The 23,767-nt window shown below is 36.9% G+C and overlaps 1 protein-coding gene across 1 annotated transcript in view; it reads left to right on the top strand.

Annotated features, from left to right (window-relative positions):
• The window catches only part of FRMD3 (FERM domain containing 3), a 130,898-nt gene that overhangs the window by 101,640 nt on the left and 5,491 nt on the right, over positions 1 to 23,767 (top strand). Inside the window, exons 7-13 of the mRNA XM_059836781.1 lie at positions 2,988 to 3,075; positions 4,912 to 5,000; positions 7,187 to 7,250; positions 8,255 to 8,343; positions 10,684 to 10,758; positions 11,309 to 11,377; positions 14,606 to 14,727. Coding sequence (XP_059692764.1) covers positions 2,988 to 3,075; positions 4,912 to 5,000; positions 7,187 to 7,250; positions 8,255 to 8,343; positions 10,684 to 10,758; positions 11,309 to 11,377; positions 14,606 to 14,727 — 596 coding nt within the window. The remainder of the gene's footprint in view (positions 1 to 2,987; positions 3,076 to 4,911; positions 5,001 to 7,186; positions 7,251 to 8,254; positions 8,344 to 10,683; positions 10,759 to 11,308; positions 11,378 to 14,605; positions 14,728 to 23,767) is intronic.

A 23,767-nucleotide genomic window follows, 5' to 3' on the forward strand; every position in this document is an offset into this window, starting at 1 on the left:
GAAGTTGTTACTGTTGTCTCTCCTGAGATCACAGTGAAATATGTCCAAGATTGCAGGGCAGGGCAAAGAGTGGCTGATGGAGGTTGAGCCTGTGTTGTTTAAAGCATTATGGCTGGTGTCCCTGGTTTGCAAGGAAGTGAATATGTAATGTCTCCAGAGGCCAGAACATTATGTACCTGTTTATGTGTTGTTTTATTAAAAGACATTAATACACCTTACAAACCTCAAATGTCCAGAAATTAAACATAGATAGGACATACTCTAGGAAAGTATTGCTGTTGTATTCTGCAGCAAGTACATTTTCTTGACTTAGAGATAAGGCAAAAGGGTGGACTGAAATTGTTATTATTACTAGTTTGTAGCACCAGTATCTCACAGCACTTTATAAATCAGTAAGAAAATCAGAGAAGACAAATCAAATTGCCTCACTAATGGCCCTCAGGGTCCCAGAGGATGAGAATAACATTGAAAATGCTTTTTTCTTTGCTGTTTTGCTACATGGTCTTCTTTGTCAAAAGGAGTTAATGCTCAATCCTATGCCATTTCATCCTTAACTTGCACTAAGATTTATGACTTTAGTATGCAACAAATACATACTTCAAAGGAAAGGTATGAAGGGGAGAAACTTCTGGAATGAATTGGTACTGACAGTGAGTGAAGAAAGTAGACCATCACTGTGACACACCCTGTTGAGCTTCCTTGCCCTTTGGGCGATAAAAAGAGCTTTTACATCCTCTAGTGCATACTTTTCATGAGCCTCAAGTTAAAACAGAGTGTGCTGCTTGCTTCTCAGTGTTGAAGTATTTCCTTCATTTAATTTTATTAGGAACTTTTGGACTCATTGATTCCTAGAGGTTGAATAATTAATTCATACCTAATGGCTGTGGAACTCTAATTTCACCAATAATCCACTTTTTGTCATTGGTATGGTATGCAGAAACTTTTCTGAGTAGTAGTTTCTCTTTTTGGTCCTGTTCAATATCTTTGCTGTGTGACAGATGGATGCTGTAGTGCCTGGAACATATAGAAAGAGAATACATTTTTCCCTTAATGCTGAATTAATACTGAAAAATAAGGTCAAGAGCAATAAATGCACTGAGACCTGAATTTCCTGAGAGTACTGTTTCAAAGAAGCAAATACGATTGCCTAAATATTCCCTGCTTCTTCACTGCAAAACACTTGCATTAGTGAGTAACTATAAATTCTTGTGTAGGGCTGTTTGTTGCATATAGAAAGCTTAAAGTTTTTTTTAACAAAGCAAATCGAAGGCATACATAATGTTAGAACAGTGATTGATAAAAAAAAGTTGACTTTGCTGATAGGATTTGTTACAGTTATATTTTTATTTAGCAAGAAAAATTTCATTACTAAGTTACACACGAAAAGCATATTATCAAGGCTTAAATTTTAATCCTTTGATAAGAGATGAATGAGGATTTTTTCATTTGATATTGTCCTTGACTGTTGTGCTTTGTGATGTTCTTTTAGGGCTTTGCACTGTAGCCATTTGAGTAGTCTGTAATCGGATAAGATCAAATTTGTCCATGTCTTCTGCATTTTTTCCCCCAAATAACACAGCTTGTTTCAATTAATGTACATAGAATCATCATAGTTGCAGAGGCTGCATGGGATCTGTATGGGAGGGGAGCCTGATCATACTTTCTTTAATGTCTCTTTAATAGTAATAGCAAGTTGAGTTTTTTCCCCCATTTCAGTATACCAACTCCCCAAACTGCATTGTTGCAAACTACTTGTCACTTTTTGATCCACTAAAACCAGAAGATTGATTAACCTTTGTGCCAGCAAACAGAGGTGGATTAAAAAATGTGTTTTGTAATCCTTTGTTTTTGTAAGGCCCGATATCTAATAAGCAACCAAACTATTTGTTTGACTTTTCACTATGCAACCTAGCTATTCAAAGAAATTTAGGTCAAACTAGTTAATTACTTCTGTCAAATGCAGTTGACTGGTACATGAAATAAAATTGTTGTCTTTTTAGGGGTCATTTTGGTCTTACAGTTGTGATGACATATAAAGTTGTGATTTAGTAGTATTTAAGATGGAGAAAAAGCTTAGCAGAGCTACCAAAAAACTGAGTAGAAAAGTAAGCATTTTTTGTTTTGATTGCTGCTTTTGTGCTGCTTTCTCCTTAACTATTAGCTGTGCAAATACACATTTGTAATTTTTGGTTCCACCTAATATATGCTCTTTTCCACTGGCAAGGGGTGAGAAAGAGACAGAAACAGGAAAGGAAAAGAAGGCCACTTCTTCTCTAATATGTATTTTTTAATTTAGAAGTAAAAGATCCACAAAAATGTGGTCTGAAATACTATCCAATGGGCATTGTAAATCTGTGTTAGAGCTTACCAAATATCAGATAAAACTTACTCTAGACCCCAAGTCTTCATCACATTTTGGGCTTTAGTGCATATTTGCTGTTGATTATAGACACCCTAAAAATAGGGGTGTATAAATGGAAATGCTGACAGATTCTGAGATACCATGTTGGTAGCAGGCATTGCTATAATTAGGCATACATCTGAGTAGGCAGTGTAATATGATTGCTGTGTTTATAGCCTGCACTGGAAGGAATGTTTGTTAATCTGCACAATCCTTTTAAATGAAACGGGGAGCAAGCGTTTGTGGAAAAAAGATGCTGAGGTTTATTTCATAATAAGGCTGACATGAGGGTATCAAACGACAAAAATACTTTTAAAATATAAGATAATTCTTTTGTTGTTATCTCAGGATTTATAAAAAATCCTCAGAATTTACTTGAAAACATCAGGCCCTGTAGAATTCAGCAGAAGAAATGATATGAAAAGTTTTCTGTATTTTTATTACAAGGAAAACATGGTTGAAATAGTTTGAATGTCAGTAAAAACTTTCCTTTCCTCTGTCTTTAGGCTTTTAAATTCTCCAGTCAATAAGTCTTTTTCTCCTATTTCTTTTTGCTGTCAACCTCTGCTTTCTTTTTTAATTTCAGAGGTCAGAGCCCAGCTGTTGCTGAATTCAACTTGCTTCTTAAAGCAAATTCTTTGGAAACTTATGGTGTTGATCCTCATCCTTGCAAGGTAACAGGTCTTTTTACTAACTTTTAATAAAACATTCTTTTTACTAACATTTAGTTAAAAGCTAGTAATGGAATTGATTTAGTTCTGGTTTTTATCAGGGTGCAAATAGTGAGCAATTTCTAAAAAAGCTGCCCTGGAACTACATATCTTGCTTAAGCCTTGGAGGAACACTGACTGGGTAACATTTCTGCATCAGTCAAAAAAAGGATCTCGTCAGAGGAAGCAGAACATCACAGGAGAATTTAGTAGATTGTAATGGCATAAGCTCTGATAGCAGTCTGTAATCTCTTTGCATTTAGTGTGGTTTCTTTTAATTACTCCAGGTATGAAATATTTTTTATTTGCCAAGATTTTCAAGATTCACCATTATTTTGACAAGAAAATGCTAAACATTGATAGTCCATGGCAGATCAGCTTTTCAAACACCATCAAAATATGCAAATCTTAGGAAGAACAGCAAGCCAAATCTACAAGGAGGAAAACACACTTCCCATTCCCACGTCCCACTTTGTTATTTTGTGGTCTTCTGTAAGAAGCTGATCTTGATTACCGGTTCTGATTATCTTGTAGGCTAGCATTTTTAATTACTTGGTTGTATCTGTATCATCTGCAGTGTTTATTTTTAGAGTGACTTGCTTTGTGTTTTAGCGGCTGCTTTTGCTTTGGCTCATGTATTATCTCCTGCTGGGACAGCAGTACAGTTTAGTTAGCTGTTCTGGTGGTGATCATCCTTAAGCAGCCAGCTCTAACACAAAACTGCATAAGATTTTGTATATACTTGTTAGGAATGGTTCTCCTCTGTGAAAGGCAGAAAACAGCGTCTGGCTCTGAGCTTGGTGAAGTCAGTGATGCACTAAAATTTACTTTGAAACTACACTGCAGATTTTCAAAAAGGCATCCCAGAAACTGAGGCATAACTGGCTCAGAATTACTTCTTTATATGTTTGGCAGGGCTTGTAGTGTGGGGTCCAATCAGAGGTTCATCACCCATGCCTGAGGAAAATTTGTCTGTCTTCTGGAACTTCAAAGCAAGGTTCTGGGCAGGCTCCTTATGACATGCTCCTTGCAGTGCTGTGACTGCTGCTCCAGAGCCATCCCTCTTTCTGTCCCTCTTTACTTTGTTGTTAAGACATAAGGCATAATAAAGTTGATTATCAAGATGAGGGTATGGAACTTGGGATGGACAGAAAATCTATAATTTAATACAAAATTAATCTCAATCATTAATCAAAAATGATAAGCTGGAACTTTTATAGTGGAGTTATATTTTAAAAATTTTATTTTCTATTTGAAAGGCAACCGCTGTTTCTTCTTGTTTGCTCTGAAGAATCCATGAGTACAAAACAGAAGCTTATATTAGTAAATGCTGTTTGTTAATAGTATTTCCAACACAACACCTTGCAGAGGAACAATGCATTGTGAAATCTTAAAAAATATCAGTGTTGAAGCAGATATGAATCCCTGGTTTGTAGTTAGTCCTCCTGTTAAGAATGGGACATACACAGAAGTACATTTTCAATAAATTTGGTTTGTCTACCTAAGGAGCCCCTGGTGTCATCAGCTACAGGTAGATGGAAACAAAGCATAAGATATTGTTACTCAAATGCCTAAAACTAAATGAGGTCTTTATTGCAAGGGCTGTCCTTTCCTTTAGAAGTGTATATTTTGAAGGCAAAATTTGTTTTGAAGAGGAAAACAAAAAAAAAAGTTATCTAGAATGGAGTAGCAATTTATGCTATCAGTAAAAAATCGGTAAGAAATACCTCAGTATCAGTAATAAATACCTCATTGGATGAGGGGAAAGTTATGTTATTATGTTCCTTTTTCTCTTTCAAGGACTCATTCGGGACAACAACATTTTTAGGATTTACAGCTGCAGGATTTGTAGTTTTCCAGGGGAATAAAAGAATACATTTATTAAAATGGTAAGCATATGATGTAAGAATATTTTAATAAATAAGCATATCTTCTTGTGTTTCTTCTCTGCCTACCATCTTCACCTGCATTTGCTGTCTTTAAGGAAAACCATGTGAATATTACCTATCCTGTCCCAGCATATTTCTGTTTTAAAGGATTTTAGATAACAACAACTACAACAATAACAACAACAACAGCAACAATTTGGTCTCATTCCACTCCCAGTAAAAATTATTCCACAGTTTATTACTCAACATAATTTACAAATGCTGAAACTGAGTAAGTTGATTTTTCAGCTATTTGTAAATCACCAGTGAGGTTTACTGGCAGAGAGTCCACCCTAATTTTTATTTGACTTTTGGAAATATTGCAATTTCCTCATTTAATTACCCTCAATCTAAAACCATAAATGAACTTATTTGGTAAACAGAGGAGAGGGAGGTGAGAATTCATTTGAACTTTTTTTTTTTTTTTTGTCTCTTTTTTAAAGAAATGGGCACTTTTGCAATTGTCCTTGGTTAGTCTGGTTTTGAACTCCTGGACTTCATTTATTGGCCTCACTCAGGCACATTTGAGGAAGAGGTAAAACTGAGCTCCTGCAGATGATGTTAAGAGCAGCTAGCCACACCCTCAGCAGTGTGGTGAAAGGTGACCAGTCATGCTTAGACACTGATAATCTCATTTTAGCCCTGCTGCTGCATGCATGCCAACAACAGTTGTGACTGCTCTGTCTTTGAGCTCTCAGCTTGTCTTGTGGGATCAAGATAGGCAGAAGGTGGAAAAAAGGTGAAGCTGGGCTCCTTGCTGCATATCTGTAGAAACTTGCCTGAGTGTTGAATAACCTGAAATCCTCAGAAGGCTGAAATCAGCATTGTCCTGTCTGTACAACTGAGTTCCCTGTGGAGCTCTGGGGACATGCCTATCATTTGCAATCGAGGATTTATAGTACAGTTTTTCCAGGGTTTATTGCAGGTGGCTGCGGTCACAGTCCTGCAGTGGTTTGTGGTTTTGGCACAAGGAAAACATAACAGTAATGTCAGTCTACGGCACACAGAGGAGAGAGTAGCACTTGCCAAGCATGTGCCCACCAAACTGTGGGAAATGAATCTCACAGCACTTAGCTTCTCATGTCACTTGAGGATAATGCATCCTCTGTGCAATCTAGGCATACTTATTAAGTGCATTAATATGTAAACCAGATAAAAAGTAAAGCAGTGATGGAGGAGGAGCCAATAAACTCTCAGTGATACAGCAGAGGCTGAAAGGTCAGTCTGGTGAGTTTTATCTGAACAGTATGTACTGCTTCTGTGCATCTCAGAGGCCTAGAAGTCAGTGATAGTAACTGTAACTAATTTTTCTGAAATTTGCACTACACAATAAAAACTCAAATTTGTGTTTGAGGTTTTCTTTTCAATGTAAAATATTTCTCAATGATTTTTTGTTTTCTCATGTAAAGGAAGACTCTTGTTATAAAGTTTCAGGTATAGCATTTTCCTTGCCTCCAAGATTATTCCTGTTTCAACTCTGACATCCAAAACCCTTAGCGAAATTTATCAAAACCATCAGTGGCTCCATTTTAACTTTGGTAATGACAAAATTTCCATTACAATTGAAACAGAGGCATGACATTGCCTTTTTATGGTTCACTGTTATTCCATATGAAGATTGAGCACTTAACCTTGATTAAATTAAGTTTTGATTCAGATTTTGCAACTCAAAAAGACTGTCTATAACAAAGGCTGCTAAACATTTTCTTCTTGTTGTGCTTTGTAATAAGTACTCTGTTACTTAGACGTGTGATATGAAGCCTCAGAAAAATATGTATGGAGAAAAGAATATTCCCTCAATTTAATTACAATAGAAATTGTAAGATTTTAAGATGTAAGAGGAATTACAAACTGTGCCACAAATGTAAGCTTCTGTGTACCTTTAATTTCCTCTTCACTTTCCAGCAGACAAAGTTATTTCTTTGAAGGTACATAAGGATGTAAAAGAAATACTCTGGGCTTATGTTCTCTAAAAAAATTAAACTATTAAATAACTTTATGCTAAATCTTGTAAGGCCTGTAGAGGGCTTTTGTAATTTGATTGCCTGCTTGACTTCATTAATCAGGTAAGCTTACATGCTAGTTACATTTCTTACTTGTAGATCTACCTTTTTTTTCTTATACTAAAATATTTTTTCTCTTTCTAGGTGTGATGTCTATAAACTGAAATTTGAAGGGAAGACATTTTATGTGTTTGGAGCTCAGAAAGAGGTTGTGTTTAATATTTTTACAGAACTTTTGTATTTGATTAAGATTGTATAAGACATAACATATTTTTTAAAAAATAACCAAACTACTAAAAAATCAATAATTGTACTTAATATTGTAACTAAAACAGGGAACATGAATGAATGTGAGTAATTTTTGAAAAAATGTCTAGTATGCAAAGGGTTGAGACGTTTGTCACTTAATTTTCCTGCTGTGCTATGTGGATTGTTCATGGTTTTGGACACATTTAGAGTCAAGCTTTAATTTATTTTTAAGTGCTAAAGCTGTACTCACTCACTCTAAAGTACAGAAGATGTCCGTATATGATTGCAAATTCAGGTAAGCATTGATACTTGGATCAATATGAGTTATTTTTGTGATAATTACAGTCCCGTCCTCAAATCTTGGTGAGCTGAAAAGGTCAGAGTGTGTCTCATGTAATTAGAGTCCTATCACTGGGCTGTTGTCATTGAAATCCTAGAGACTTCTGCCTACATCAGTTCTTTCCCTAGGTCAGAGCTATATAGCCTAAGGTTATGGTTTTGAATGGAGGTGAGGAAAAAAAATGAAGGAAGGAAATAATGCCAGAGGTATCAAGACTGCTGGTGTAGTAGCAAGGAGGTTTTGATGGTAGGACATCAAATGATAGAGAGGAGGGAGAGGTGGGTGTAAGCGGTGCAGAAACTGTGTGATGTAGAATTTTGAACACAGAGATTTCCCTCATTTGATTTTGACCAGTTATAAGTTTGTTTTAAAGGCCACTTGTTCATTTGCTCTTCCTCCCCCCTTGAAGCATCTCCTTTTCTCTGAAAAAATTGCCTGGGCAGTTTAAATATCAGCTATATACGGATTGTGCATCTGTGGGTGAACCACAGATTTACAGTACACAGGAAAACTTGGTCTTCAGTGTATCTAGTTAAAGGTGACGCAATCAGGTAGAGCTATTTCAGTCTCTGAGAATTCAGCATTTTCACTGCTTTCATTTGCTTTCTTTTCCTTGCATTTAGAAGAAGGCTGTGCTGTCATTCCATACCTCTACACCAGCAGCCTGCAAGCATCTCTGGAAGTGTGGGGTGGAGAATCAGGCTTTTTACAAGTATGTACACCTGAAGTCCTTATCTATACTAAAAGTAAAAAAAAAAAGTGCATGTGAGTGGAGGATTGTGCATTTGAAATGTTCCATTTAGCTAACAGAAGGCAAAATGTAAACAGAAAATATGCAAGTTATTAGGGATTATTATTTCACTTCAAGCCAGTATTAGAAATAATCTATAATCTTAATGAGACAGGAGGGTTTTGGCTCCAGCACCATGCTTTTGCTGCTCTGTAGTGAGATATGGGATGGACAGCATACTGCCCTTGTGCCTGGAAACACAGCTGTTAATCTTAGCCCAGCTGTAGAATATCTTGAGAATGAAGCAAAAAAAGTCTGTCATGCTTGATTCTCTGGGCTCTTCTGCCAGGAGGTAATTGTTCTTCCACTTGAAATCCCAGACTTTGTAAGAGTTGATTGAAAAATAAACAGTTCTTTTTAATGATTTAAGGAAGAAAAGAAAATGTTCTTAGATACATTTTGAAACATACCTATGATCTTGTTATACAAAAAAAGCCTGTAAAGTGACAAAAAAAAAGTAGTATCAACCTCCCTATTCCCTGAAAGAGACCCTATTAATAATTCCTCATTAAAAACTCTGCATTCTTTCTGCCCTCCATTGACTTTGTTAGATCTGTTTATTGATGCTTCCCTCTAGGCATGCAGCTTTTATCCGTGCTACTTAGTGTTTCCTTACAGGCTCTCACATATTTTATAAATATTACTGTTTCTGTGTTGGCACACAGCCACACCAGGGGGCTGCTGTAAGGGTAAATAAAAAAGAAGCAGGAAAAATGTATCTTCTAGTCTGAATGTTAATGACCTGCTTTAATTTGGAGGAGAGACTCTCTTTAGTTTTAACAGCGATACAATAATATATAATCTATCCAACCAATCTATCTATCTATATTTAATTGGATAGAGAAAAGAAACAGGAAGTAGGAGCTGGCAAAATGCCTTTGTTAATTATCTATGTCAATATTTACTGTGCTTGAGACTATATCAAGCCTATGTATAGTCTATAAATACAGACTAATTTGAAGTCTGTCTGGAAGCATTTTCTGTTGTCAGTAGATTTAAGTAGGAAAATACTGCATGGTGTTTGAGTAGTTTCATTTCATGTGACAAGAAATAAATAAGGAATAGAAGATGATTTCCCCCTAAAGAAGACAAATTACCTTCTTTGAGTAGATATTAGCTCAATGTAAAAATGTTTCAGGGAGACTCACAGGAATATCACCCCTCTGCTCTTGTTGTGAAATGGCTGTAATATTAACTGCTTGGGTTTTGGTCACAAACACATGGTTTAGGGGGTTTGATCTTGGCTAAATGCCAGATGCCTACCCAGCTGCTCTTTCACTCCCTCTACTCACCAGGTCAAGATGAAAAGGTGTGATAAAATAGCCTATAGCTTAGGATAGATAGAAAGATTGCTTACCAATTACTGTCACAGGTAAAACAGACTTGAATTGGAGAAGTTTAATTTAATTTCCTTTTAACCTTTTGACTCTATTTCAATTTGTCAACAGAGACAGAACTAAAACCCTTCCCCTGTTTCATTCCAGAATCAACTTCACTCCTTCATTTCTGACTCCTTTATGTCCTTCTTGTACTGAGCAGCTCAGGGAGATGGGGAATGGAGACTGCAATTGCTCTCTGCTGCTCCTTCCTTCTTACTCTTCCTGTACTCTAATCTCCTTCATGAACTCCTTAGGGAGTTTACTAGGATCTGGGAATTAGAGGCTGTACAAAATCAATTATCCATTTTTTAAGAGAACATCAAGGAAATGGCATGTGAGATGCTCTTCCATGGTCTTTGTTATAAAGATAAAAGGTTGCCGTGTACCTGTTGATTACAGAGAAGCAGTAGGGTATGATGTAGGCTACTAAGAAGCTGACTGAATAGAGATATTGGAGAAGCACTTACTCCAGGAGACAAGTTGTTGTCTTTATTATTTCTTTGTTTTCCTAATGGAAAAGTAGAAATAGCCATATTTTCCCTCAAACAAGCTGGTGTTAGGACACACGTCCCATGGCCTTTGAAATACCATTGTCTTTCCTGCATCCTGGGAATGAAAATTCATAGACATGCAGAAAGTGTCTGCATTTAATTTTCTTGTTTTCATGACAATCACTTGTTCCATGTTCAGTCATTCTATGCTGTCTGAATGATTTTATGCGTTCTTCATTGTCTAGTTTGTATAAAGACCTTAAAAAAGTTGAAAAGTTCATTTTTTTAACATTACTTTATCGTATAAAAATAACAAAGCTTGTAATTTGCCTTGTTAATTTTTGCTTATCATGTCCTCAAAAAGGTGACAGCCTCTGTTATTTTTTTCGAAGGTATGCAAAATCCAGTCAGATCAAGACAATGTCCAGCAGCAAGATATTCTTTAAAGGCAGTAGATTTCGATATAGGTGGGTGTTTGCTGTTTCTTATTCATAGTAAATCATTTCAGGAAGTAAGAAAATGTAAGTAGTTACTCATGGCAAATTCAGGGCTGTTACTGCTGGAGGGTCTGTTCATGCCTAGCTGACGTCAAGATTTGAAAGTCTTCCTGCTGCCTTTTCTAGTGTCACTGAAAAATTAAGCAGGAGTTTTCACACAGACACTTCTGTCAAGAGTAGTTCCACCAGCAGATAGCTCCACTTTTGGTGTAGCTCCTGTAAAAACTAGGATGTGTGGCCAGTGCAGAGATTTTATGCCCCCTGCAGCTGGGCAGCTCTGAACCAGGTGTGAGATAGATAGACCAGTTCAACCTGCGGTGTTCTACTACAGAAAGTTGCTTTTTTTTGGTAACTTTTTTTGTGGGCAATTTTATTCAGGAATATTATGTATGCACTTTACTGCAATTTTTCCTGTTTAATTTAGATCTTTTTTTTAACGTAACTTAATTGTCTACATTTATTTAGTTCTTGGCATGTATCTTAGTATTTACTTGAATATTCATTTCATCTTTTAATGCAGTGGAAAAGTAGCCAAAGAGGTTGTGGAGGCAAGCTCTAAAATCCAGAGGGAACCTCCTGAAGTTCACAGGTATGTCTTGACATTCAGTATTAAAGTTTAAGGACTAGGGAGGACTATTGCTTTCTACAGAAATGTTCTCCTTCCTTTTTTATCAGCTGCAATGGGTGTCATCCTGAGCTTCCACAATTACTCATGCAAGCCTTACGAAATATGTGTCTGACAATGCTACAAAGTTTGGAAAAATGTTTCCTATAAAGGAGAACCTAATCTGTGCTGCTTTGAAGCTGAGTTTAAATAATCAGTCAGATTGATAACTTATATTATTTTTTGTGTTATGGCATAAGCTATTGTTATATGATCCTGACAGAAAAGGACACTCTAATTTCATTCCTAGATTTTGTTTGATTTTGAAAGTTCTTGGTTTGTATATGTTTATGGGTATTTTTCAAAGTACACTTCATAGTTTTTCCATAATGCAGTTAGATTAAAAAGCATGAAGTTCATTCAGTAAAGAGGAAAAAATTTTAGTGAATCTTTTTTTTTTGGAACAAAATTGGTTTTGTAAGAAATAAGCTGCTAGACTTTGCAAGCAAACTAATTCTTTCAGGTCCTTGTCACTCATCGTAGTAACGGTAAAAATTCCTAAGAACCTGAATAAAGCTCTGGAGAAAAGAAAGAGGCCTTCAGGGAAAACTATTTGAAAACTTTTTAAAAAATACGTTACTTATCAGTCTGAACATTCTACAGCCATATTCCTTTTTTTGTTGAGATTTCATGTTAGGGAAGAATATGCTTTGCTTATTTTTATTGGGATATTGCTATTCTGTCTATATTTTAGATAAAAGTGGATTGTCTTTAGTAAAAGATGGGAATATATTTGCAGTAAATATTTATAATATGTTGTTCAGCCACACTATGTAATTAATAGTTAGGCCATGTAGGCATACTTTCAAACACGTTTTTCCAGATTACATTTTAAAATGAGGTAGTGAAGGTCTAGAAGGTGTAAAATGATAACACAGAAGGCAGAATGCAGATGCATCATTGAGACAGTATAAAGTACTTGGGCACACAAATACCTTTAAAATGAGAATAGTTGCTCACTTTAGGAAATAGGTTATTGCCTACTATCCAAGAGTTTTCTTTGTTCCAGGATGAGAAAAGACTTTCATACATTTATTTTTTATCTTGTATTTTGCTTTTCTTTGATTTCTATATTTAGAAGTATTTTAAAGACATAATTTAAAATTTAGTGTACATAAAGAAGAAGATGATCAGAGACAAATAAGTTTATAAAGCAACAACATATGGATTTAACATCCATAAATAGCATTGCTATCCATAAATAGCAATGTATCTCTTTTATCATTACCCTTCTTACAAAACTTGCATTTATAATATTATGGAAGCTCCAAGTTCAGCTTCTTAGAAAGACAAAGGAATATAATTATTTCAGGTGCTTTTATATCTCTAGTTGTTAAATGGGAGACAGAGACAGAGCTAATCCTTCTAAAAGCACAAGCAGGCAAAAACTATAGAAAATTTTCAGCTCAAAAAAAAAGCATGTTTTAAAAAAGTTACATGTTTTAAAAAAGAGGATTTGGGGATAGGAAATGATGGGTTTTCAGGAGCAAAATATTTAGAAAAAATATTTGATTGAACATAAACACATATCTATATATCTGTATATCTGTATATCTATATATCTATATATCTATATATCTATATATCTGTGTTTCTCCCCCCTGTGCTCTCACCCTCAAAATCAATTCAGTTGTACCATCGTTGCATTATGAAAGAAATACATAGTTGAGAGGAGGGTATTGCTCAGTATGGCTGTGTTTGGAAATTACACTTAAAGCACTGTGTACTGAAAATCTGTTGGAGTGTGTCATCATGCAGGATTAATGCAGTGGCAAATTCTTCTGCCAAGCACAGAATGAATGATTTCATGTTTTTCTTCTAGGGCATGCCTGAAGGAGAGATCTTTGTAAATAAATATGGAGCAGAAGCCTGTGGTTTTTCCCAGGCACAACTTGTATTTTGGGAGTTGTTTGAGAGCTTTTTAAAAGAAGAGCAAAGGTTCAGGGATTGCATAAAAAGCCTATGGATTTACCATTGGGTTGGAGTGACAGTAATTATAATAACCTGAGTGAAAATCTGTGGATAGTGAAAATTTAAACTAAATAGTTACAATAAATAGTTATAAGAGAATACAAAAGAGGATATAAATATCTTTAGGCATGTGTTATGGCACAAGAAATCATGTCAGTTGAGCAAGAAAGCTTGTTTATTCCCTCGGAATATTTACTGACAGGTAGTGTGGGTTAAGAGCTGTACACCTGAGTCCTAAGCTTACCTATACCTTCAGCAACACACAGTTCCATCTTCTGACTTGCAATGGGTTCTTTGTTCAGCTTGTTTATGTGGAATTTGAAGTTGAGCCTTTTGTGCAGATTTGAAATGCATTTTGTGAAACTTCAGCACCTTATCAATATACCATTTGAAGTTAAGTAGGATACTCTTCCATTTCATCTTTGCTCTTGTCAAAGTAAATATTTTTTATAATGGTTTTATAATGGTTAAGATTTACTGCAGGACTCTTGCTTCAGGCCTGTATCATGTAAATCCTAGATAAAATATTCAAAAGAGCCATTTTATATTCTCAGTAATACATTTTTATGCTAATAAGCATCATGCCTGAATAAAATCTGCAGCATTCCTAAAACTTTCCAGAGCATATTTAACACCTGCTACCAGGAAAGCCTCTTAGAGTGAAGTAAGGCAAGAAAGAAAACCAGTGTGAGTGCTGGGAGGCATGGTGTAGAGGCAGCACCTGGGGTGCCTGGGTTTGAGTGAGAGCACTCTGTATCTGTAAACCAAAGGGATACAGTTGTTCCTGCTTTAGTCTTTGATCCTCAGTGCTCAAACTGTAACAAATCTTTTCTCCAGTTCTGGAGGCAATGGAACAACTTTTCCCTTCCTTGAATCCAAATATTAGTGTTTGCTGTGCACTGTGGAGAGGGGCAACACACTGAAATCCTGCCTAAGACGAAAGGAAGCCAGGCAGTGTAAAGGAGCAAAATCAGCACAAAACCTCTCTTGCACTTCTGATGTTGAAATGTTTACATCTGTGGAGGGTGCAACACAACACAGCTGAAAGCAGCATTCAATGTGTAGAGCTTTTTACAACAGCTCAAGGCCTAGTAATTTATGCAAAATGATTCTGAGATGAGACCTACTGGACTGCAGTTAATTCCAGTAAGCAAACTGACCCTGTTTTCCCCATTCTTTTAGAACGAGCATCACCCAGAGTCGCAGCTCTCCCTCCTTGAACAAGCAACTCATAATCAACATGGAACCTCTGCAGCCTCTCCTTCCTTCTCCCTGTGAGGAGGAAGAGGTTCCTTTAGATGAAGGTGAGTCACTTACCCAATTCCTGCTGATATTTATTACAAGGCATACAGAAAAAGGTGTGATACGGACTCAGGGATATGGAAAAAATCTACTAGTTTTCATTAGGTATTCCTAATCATTAAACCTCTGTATGTCATACCCAGTAATGATCACCATCCTCAAAAAAACTGTGCATTAGCCTTATGAGAGATATATTCTGAGGAAAGTAACTGCTATTTGATTTCTGTTTCAAAAAACCTTTTTAGTTGTCAGGCAAAAGGTCTTAGGAAATAAATAGTCTCAAGATGCCACCTTTTTCTGAATAGTGTCAGCAGTCATTCTGGAGTGAAAACTGGCTGTTTACTGCTGGATATTTTGTTTTTCTTGATTCTGCTTACTTTTATATTTTGTTCTTTCTGCTTTAGTCTGCTTATTTAATTTACTTGACAGAAAAAAAAGGACATTATTTGCAGATCAGCTAGGAAAGATCCTCTTTAATTTATCCTCCTTGACAAAATGGGACATTATTGGAAGATCAGTCTGAATTTATTCTGTATAACAATGTTTTGCATGTATTTCTTTATTTCTTGATATTTTTAATATCACATTGAACACATTTCTTTTTGAGATACAGTCACTACAAACGATGACATGAACAGCATTGCCAGCTTAAATGAGGATAATTGCCTTTGTCCTAATAAAAATGAAGCCAACCAAACAAAATCTGACATTGCTTCTTGCTTGAGATGTAGTGAGGTAATTGTTTCAGAGGCTGGGAATAGAATATTTATTGTTGCTTTGTTCTGGTCAATGAAAAACAGAAAGTAGCTGAGTGAATATCTTCTTTTCATGGGAGTATGTCCTGACTGTATTTTATAGGAGTTGTATGAACATGTTTTGTTCATTCTTCAGTTTGGACACTGAAGGCAGCAAGCACAGCGTGAATTACTTTGTCTGTGTTCATACCTTGTGATAATTAGTAGTAGCAGGTGTTAGTTTTAACAGTTACTTGTTTACCTCTGCTGTGAAATACAGGTATCTGAGAATTTGCCTTCTAGCAGCCAAATACCACTGCTGTGCTTCCTCTGGGCAGTTGTCTCCACTGCAGAGTAACAGCAGCTTTCTGTTGTAACCACATGTCCTTGCCTGCGTCCTGTAAGCACACTTACAAATCTAGGCAATTAAATCCATTTTTGGAAATTGGTAACTAATTGCTATATGTTCACCCAACAGTGCTTGTTTTAAATGCTTGCGTTATGTTTGTGCTTGAAAATTACATTTCCTTTCAGTCAGACAGCTTGTTGTTACTATGATGAGCTAATGGACATATTTGCTGGTGGTATTTAACAGCATACTTTATATGTTGTTAAATATCACCAGATGCTAAGTTAACAGGATTTAGACTTTTACAGTCTTTTCCTGCAGAAAACTTGGCTATATTATCAAATTGCAGCTTGAACTGATCTCACAGCTCTTTGACAGTGATGCTGGCTCTCTTCCCAACATCCACTTCTGTGGATTCCCACCTTCTCCCTTGCACCAGCACTAATCACAACAGTGTGAACTAGGAGAAGGAGTTAAAAAATAAACCAACAACCAAAAAAATCCCACAAAAAACAAACAAACAAGCAAAAAAACCCATAAAACAACCCCAAAACCAAACAAAACAACCAAATTAAAAGAATCAAAGAATAAGTACATAAACTAAATTCAGAACATCAAAACCAAACCAAACCCAATAACAACAGCAAACCAAATTAAAACAAAAAATCCCAAACCAAACAAAAATGCCTTAACTGTTCAGTCTCCTATTATTGCCTGACTCAGCTATTGACTGGCTCATCAAGAGGGTCAACCAAGGTCCTGTGTTGGGGTTAAAGGCATGAGCAGGAGGTGGGGAGGGGGGAGGCATCTAGCCCTGAGACTGACATAGCTGCCTTGGGAGACTGCTTTTAGTGTGCTACAGACATGAAATAGCCTTGATATCTCTGGATATGTCTCGGCCCAGTGAAGCATACTTTCATTTTTGTTGTTCAAAAGGCAGAAGTCCATGTTATCAGATCAATAATTCATGCATGAAATCTCAGCACAGAAGTATCAAGTAAACAAAAAGAAGATTTCATCACTTTGTTAAAATAACCTTAATATCCTGTGGCTGGAGAAGTATGGTATTGCCTTAAAAAAGAAAAATAGTCTACTCAAAAAGGTGAAGATGTGTGTTAGAAAATCCATTGTGTGCTAGAAAATCCAGAGGCAATGGACTGCCATCTGCAAAGGCAGTAATCTGTCTCCCCAAAATCAGACAGTAAAAGAAGGCTGCCACAGAATATGTACAGCAACACTACAAGAAACATAATGTGTTCAACTACGCATGGAACAAGAACTGAGCTATGCCCAGGGCTGGTGAGGCTGCACCTTGAACCCTGTGTTCAGTTCTGGGTCCCTCATTGCAAGAATGTCATTGGGAAGCTGGAGAATGTCCAGAGGAGGGCACTGGTGTGAGTGAAGGATCTGGAGCACAAGTCCTATGAGGAGCTTTAGAGGGACCTGGGGTTGTTTAGTCTTGAGGAGGCTTGGGGCTACCTTATCCATCTCTACAACTCCCTGAAAGGAGTGTGCAGCCAGGTAGGGATTAGTCTTGTCTCCTGGGTATTAAATAATAGACAAGAGAAAGTGGCCTCACATTACACCTGAGAATGTTTAATTTGGATATAAGAAAAATTTCCTTGCCAAAAGGCTGGTCAGTCATAGGAACAAACTGTCCAGGGACATGGTTGAATCAACAAACTCCATGGAAGGGTTCAAAAGATGTGTGGGTGTGGTGCCTGGGGACACCACTACGGCTTGGTGGTGGACACAGCAGTGCTGGGTTAACAGACTTGATGATCTTTCCAACCTAATGATTCTATGTGCAGGAATGAGCACACACTGCTGCCATCAGTCTAATTGTCTGTCTCTGTGTGGGTGCTTGGCTGTGTAAGACTTGGTTGTAGAGGGGAGTCATGTGGAGCTTTTACAGGTACAACTATTTAAATTTTTTTTAGATAATCTCTTGCTGAGAGTTAATATAGACCAGGAGTTTCTGAGTCAGTTGTGAGATTTTAAGATTTCTCTCTTATGTGAAGATAAAAATATGGGGAGCAATTTGAAATTAACAGAGTCATTTCTCTTTTGCATAAGCATGGTCACATGAAACACAAATGGTAGATTTTACTTCTCAACATCAATATGTAGGAACACACTGGCCTTTTAACCCCTTGCACTAAGATTTGACGCCTTGGATTTTTCTATGCTTCTGTGTGGTTCAGGTGTTATGCTATCAGCTGCTAGCTGAGATGGATGCTGTGGAAGTTTGCAATGTTATGAGGCATTTGGAAATGTTTCAAATGCTGGAAATCTTTCCCAACCTTTTCTGGCTGACACTTGAGTCCTTGTATAGGCCTTCCTGTATTGAACATATTGGTGGTTAGATTTTTGTAAGAATTCAGGCTTTCCAGTTTTTGTAGCTGTGTCCACAATGAAGAGTCAACCCCTTTTAGTTAGAATGTAATGATCCTCTTTTGGCTGTTACGACAGCCAAATAAAAATGAGAAAGGAAGACAGAATCTTACTTTTGAAGGGGTGAAAAAATGGAGATAGGAAGCAAAGCGGTACTTGATCTTTCCCTCACACCCACAAAACAGTGTTTGCAAAGAAGGAAAGGAAGAGAGAAATCTTTGCTCTGGCAGACGAAGAAAACAGGACCTCTGCTGGATATTTGTACCATACAGGCTGTGTAAGAAAAGGAGCCATCATACAGATGCTTTCTGAAATCTGCATTGAAGCAGATGTCTTTTATGAGAGAAACATCTGGGTGTAAAATAGGCATTTGCAGGACTTTCTTCCCTACTCCTCTCTTTCCCACAAATTTGCATGTACATCACTGATTTTTTGGTACAGAGAGAACAAGGACGTCAGATAATGAGAATTCAGATAGCACAATGTCATAAACATTACAGATGAGTACTCTGGAAAGTGAGAGACTACATCCCCACCAGTACACTCCTTCCAGCTTGTCTCTTCTCTGGGGCTTTGGTGTACTAGGAAAGAGTTTTTTGCACACTAGGATAGTGTGATGCTATATGTATGGTTGCCTTCCAGCTCCCAGCTGGAGCAAGTTATCAGCCGCCAGCATAGGTGCGTCATGCTTTTTTAGGAACCTGTATGTCTCTGCTGGGCAGGAACAGGAGGGTGCCCAGCCTATTGAAACAACACTTTCTGTCCAAGAAGAATTTGTCCAACAACTGTCCTCAAGCAGGAACTGGAACTCTTATGTAAAGAGATAAATTTTTTTTCCTCAGACTTAGAAATTTTCTGTTCTTATTTTTACATGGGCAGGTCAGGTTTTTATTCTAGGCTAGAAATTAATGTGTTTTGGTCTCACTGGTTTGCTTTGTGAGTAAGATTTTTAAGCACAGCATGGGATTTTCCCATTGTATTTACATGTTTTACAAATAATTTCCAGGCAGTGATGGGAAACTGACATTGGTGGCATATTAAAGCATTTTAGAAAAATAATGGGACTATGAATGCTGGCCTCTTTTTTAACTGCACTATGTTTCAGTGCCTCAGATATTTTTGTGCCTCTGTGTGTGGTTCAGCTGTTATGGTAGCAACTGCTAACTGAGATGGGTGCTGTGAAAGTTTGTATTGTACATTATGAGGCATTTGGAAATGTTTAAAAATAACCTCTGGTTCTGTTCCCTGCTGGGATATTTTTGTTGGCCATGTTAGAAGCTTGTCATTTGATTCATTGAGAGCGACCTGTGTGTTAGTCTCTTAAAACTCAGCGGGGAACTTCATAAAAGGTCAAAGCTGGTATGGCTAGAGCTTTTACAGGACTTTGAGAAGAGGAATTTATAGTCAAGATGGTGAAATGTCTTGTAAAAATCCAAACCAAGAGAAGCATTCATTTGCGGATGGTTAACCACTGCAACAAGGAAGTGTGCATTCGTTTACTCCGGCATGGCTCCAAGATCACAGCCAGAAGGGCTGGTAAATTTACATTTATTTTACTCAAACTCCTTTTTTAAACCCTCTCACCCCAGTTTATGTTAATAGTCATGTCTTGGAAAGGAACGGTACTGTGAATGACATGTACAGCAGAGAATAAGGATGAATTACTGACAAGAACGAAGCTGCAAATGGAGAATGAATGAGAGAAAAAATACATTTATTGTATTAACTTTCGGAGAATTGTAGATTTATTTGTTAATTAGTAACAAATGAGGGACTGGAATTTTGCCTTTGTGTTTTTTTGTGACTGAGGTGGGGGGAAACACTTTGAAAGTGTAGTAATTTATGACAAAACTTGTTGAACTAGTTGTTAAACTAGAACATAGTAGATTTTGAATGTGAGCTGAATGCAGTTGTTGAGTTTTCTAGTTTGTAACTTTATTTGGTTTATTTTTCTAGATACTGAATAATTTCTTATACTGAATAATAGTACTAAGGCTGGTGGAGGAAGGTGGAGCTTGGGCAGAGTCTGATTTATCTCCCTTTTTCACTGCACACAGGAAGAGTGCAACCCAAGGAACAAAAAGCATTCAGTATTGCTTTGAACAACAAAGGGGTGGGTTTTTTTAAGGAAATGCCTTTGCCAAAGATCCCCATCACTAAATATGTCCATTTCCTTAATGTCATAAGACATTTTTAAATTTGTTTTTCCCTGCTTTCTGTAGTACTGATTATTTTTGATGTTTGGGCACCTATAGGTTGAATTGTTTCAGTTTTTACTAACCTATAGTAAATCTTTGCATTGAATCTTAATTTCAGAAATTAGTTTTTAATCAAAGAATTGACTGAAAATGTTCTGGCAAAGATTAGAATATTGTTACTCTTTTGATATCTGAAATTTAGAAAGCAGTGATACATGAGAAACTGCTTCTTGTGGTGATTTGTCTTTGAGTAGCAGCAGCTCCTGGTTGTTTCTTGAGTTCACCACTCAGTGAAAACAGTAGAATATATGAGAATACATCTAACTCCCTTGATTTAAACATAGTAGCAAAATTGAAAAAGCATTATTATTGACATGTGTTTTGTATTCTTACATCTCAAGGTTAAATACTGGCTAAAAATACATGCAGGACATCTTGTTGGTTTAATATAATGGCAGCAATCATAAGAGGTTTGTATGTTGGGACTACATTAGTTCTTAAACACCTTGATTTTGTAGTGCTGTTCATACCTTGCTATTATTTTTGAAGTAAACATGAAATAAAGTATACATATCTGTATATATCAGCATATAACACACATACACCAGCACCAAATCACAGGAGGTAGCTTGTGCAAGACTCCTAACATGGGGCATAACTCCTTGGGAGAGCCCCATTGTGACACTTTCAGAACAAATGTTGCTCAGATCAATGCTGACTTGTGCTAGGAGGGGTCACCCAAGCTGAGTGGGAATGCTGAAATGTACCTCTTGCCCTGTTGCTTGGGTGCTAAGCTTTCACATCAGTACTTGGCACTTTTCAGCCTCACTGTCCTTGGCGTGGTGCTGGACGCCGAGTCACTGCAGCCCCATCACCAGGTCCTTCCTTCTCCGAGCTGCTGACAGATGTATCTTGCCTTCTCATTCCTGCTCCCATGATACACAGTTCTCTCCCTGATGCTTCCTTCAGTCCTATTGCTGCTTAATCCCGTTTCTGGAAGGGGAAAATAACTCTGGATTGAACTCCTTCCATGCCAAAGGGAGATGGAAAACAGGCATCTCAGAATGCCCACTATGCAGTATGCCCTGCTCTGCTTCTGCCTCTATGCTTTGGGCACCCTTTGTGGGGTGTGGAAAGCAGAGCAGTGGCCTTCAGTGGCTATACTAGCTGTAACATTGGACACTGCAACACAACACAGCTGGGAGGTGAGCTGTGATACCACAAAACATCCAACTCATATGAGCTGGTAACTGGGACAGGGCTTTGTTCCCTTCTAGAAGTTCCCATTAGACTAAGGCAAACAGTAATGGCCAGCAGGAAAGTCAGGTCACTGCCTAAAAAGGAGTTACTATAAACTGTCATTGATTAACTCTCCTTGCAAAGCTATAACAGGTGTCTGTTATAGGCACGAGATGTGGGTATGGTACAAATCCGTGACCTTCTGTTTCTGAGGGCAGGAGGTCTGGCTGTGATGCAAACCCTGCTTGATATAGATCCCGTGTAGGGAAATATTTAAATTCAATGCAATTCTGGAGTCGGTCTCATTTTTCTACATTTTCTTTGTGACATTCATGCACTTTGCTCATGTGAGAAAATCACGTTCTCCTTCCCTCTGAAAGGTCATTCTATTCATAGTACAGATGAATTTGTTTACATGGAAAATAAGCAAAGGATACATGATATTTCTAGAGGAAAAAGTAAAAAGGACAGGAAGGATTTCTCCTAATTGAAGCCTGGCTGGCCTTTTTTGTTTACATGTGTGTATGAAATGTTCCTCGCCTTATTCTCTCTGGACTATATCTAATTTTCCATTTGTGTCTTTAAAATGAATATATATTCACACTCGTTCCTTTCTCCAGTATTAAAGGCTGTTACAGGTGTATAATTGTGTTTCTGGTAAGAAAAGCCCTGTGCAGGATATCCAGCCAACAGGCAATGTGTGAACTGAATTTTTTAATAAGCAGAGGATACATGCTTCTGAGGCGCTGTGCTTCCAGCAACTGCAGCTTCTTAAGAATGGTGGAGCTAGAGCTACTCTTCATTTTGTTAATCCTCAGCTGCTGGTTTTGGCCCCTGTAGAAATACTAGCAGCTGACAACTTTTATGTCAGACCTCTCAGACCTCTTGCACGTTCATGTTCACAGCAATGACCAAAATAATGTCATGTCTTATTCAGCTGTTCATGTTCCTGGCTTGGAGCAATAGCAGTATTTGGTGGAAGAGGAACACTGAGTTTCACCGAGGATAATGAGATCTCTGGCTCTGTAAAATTTGCCCAGTTGCCAGAAAAGTGTAGCAAACTTTTGCTGTGGAAATATGAGAAATAAACCTGAGTTTATTTACCTGATATTCCAGTAATCTGTATTAGAAGTTTCTGATTTATGGAATGTAAACTGCCATTAAGAATTCAAAGTAAAGACAGGAAAGAAAAGGTTCTCAAATGTAAGTTAATTCTCAACTCATAGCCCTTTAAATCTGAACACCACATAAATTTTAACTACTGTTAAAAAGATAGTAGACTTTTCAAAATCTTGCCAACAAATTATATAAAATGATAGTCTTATAAGGGTAGTACCAAAATAATTGTTATGTATGAATAGGAGCAAAGGATTTGCAGTAGAGTTGTAGAATAATTAAAGAGCAGTAGGAGTCGGCTTGCTTTAACTTTTACATTCTATTTTTCCATCAGAACATTGCAAGGATTTTTTTCTTTTAACTTGATTTTATTACTTCAGATAACTGGCTGTCTTGAGAGCTATCTGAAAAGAAAAAATATCCAAAAAACTTTCTTCTCTCTTAAATTTGTGTTACTGAATATTCATCGTATTGTGGAATTTTAGTATTTTATTGGGATATTTTTAGGCCTGCATAAGCTTTGTAAATGATATTTACCATAATGATTTTACTGTAATGTCTTTTGAAACCATCAAAATAGGAATGGCCCAACATACTTATCTATATATTGCAACATGACTGAAGCTTTGCTGGAATCAGTCATGTGGACTCTGGTTAATAGCCTGTTCTTTCCTCATTCCTTGACTTAAAAAATATTGTGGTACTACAGAGAATATGAAGGAGCAAAAAAAAACCAACTTTATATCCTTAATTTTTTAAAATATCAAATAAGCTTGCAGCAGCAGCACTTAATGCCCATTCTAAATTTTCAAATATTGATTTACACTAGTATTTGACTGAATAAAGTGCAATTACATTGATTTAATGAGTTTAAATAAAAGTAAAGGAGAGGAAAATTCTTCCTAGCAGTTGAAATTAAATAGTGTAATGTAAATTTATGTGTGCTTTAGAGATGCAACACATTACCGTTTTAATACAAACCCTTCAGGAAACAAAAACACTGACATGAAAA

The sequence above is a fragment of the Haemorhous mexicanus genome, chromosome Z, assembly GCF_027477595.1.
Source record: "Haemorhous mexicanus isolate bHaeMex1 chromosome Z, bHaeMex1.pri, whole genome shotgun sequence".
Taxonomy (NCBI): domain Eukaryota; kingdom Metazoa; phylum Chordata; class Aves; order Passeriformes; family Fringillidae; genus Haemorhous; species Haemorhous mexicanus.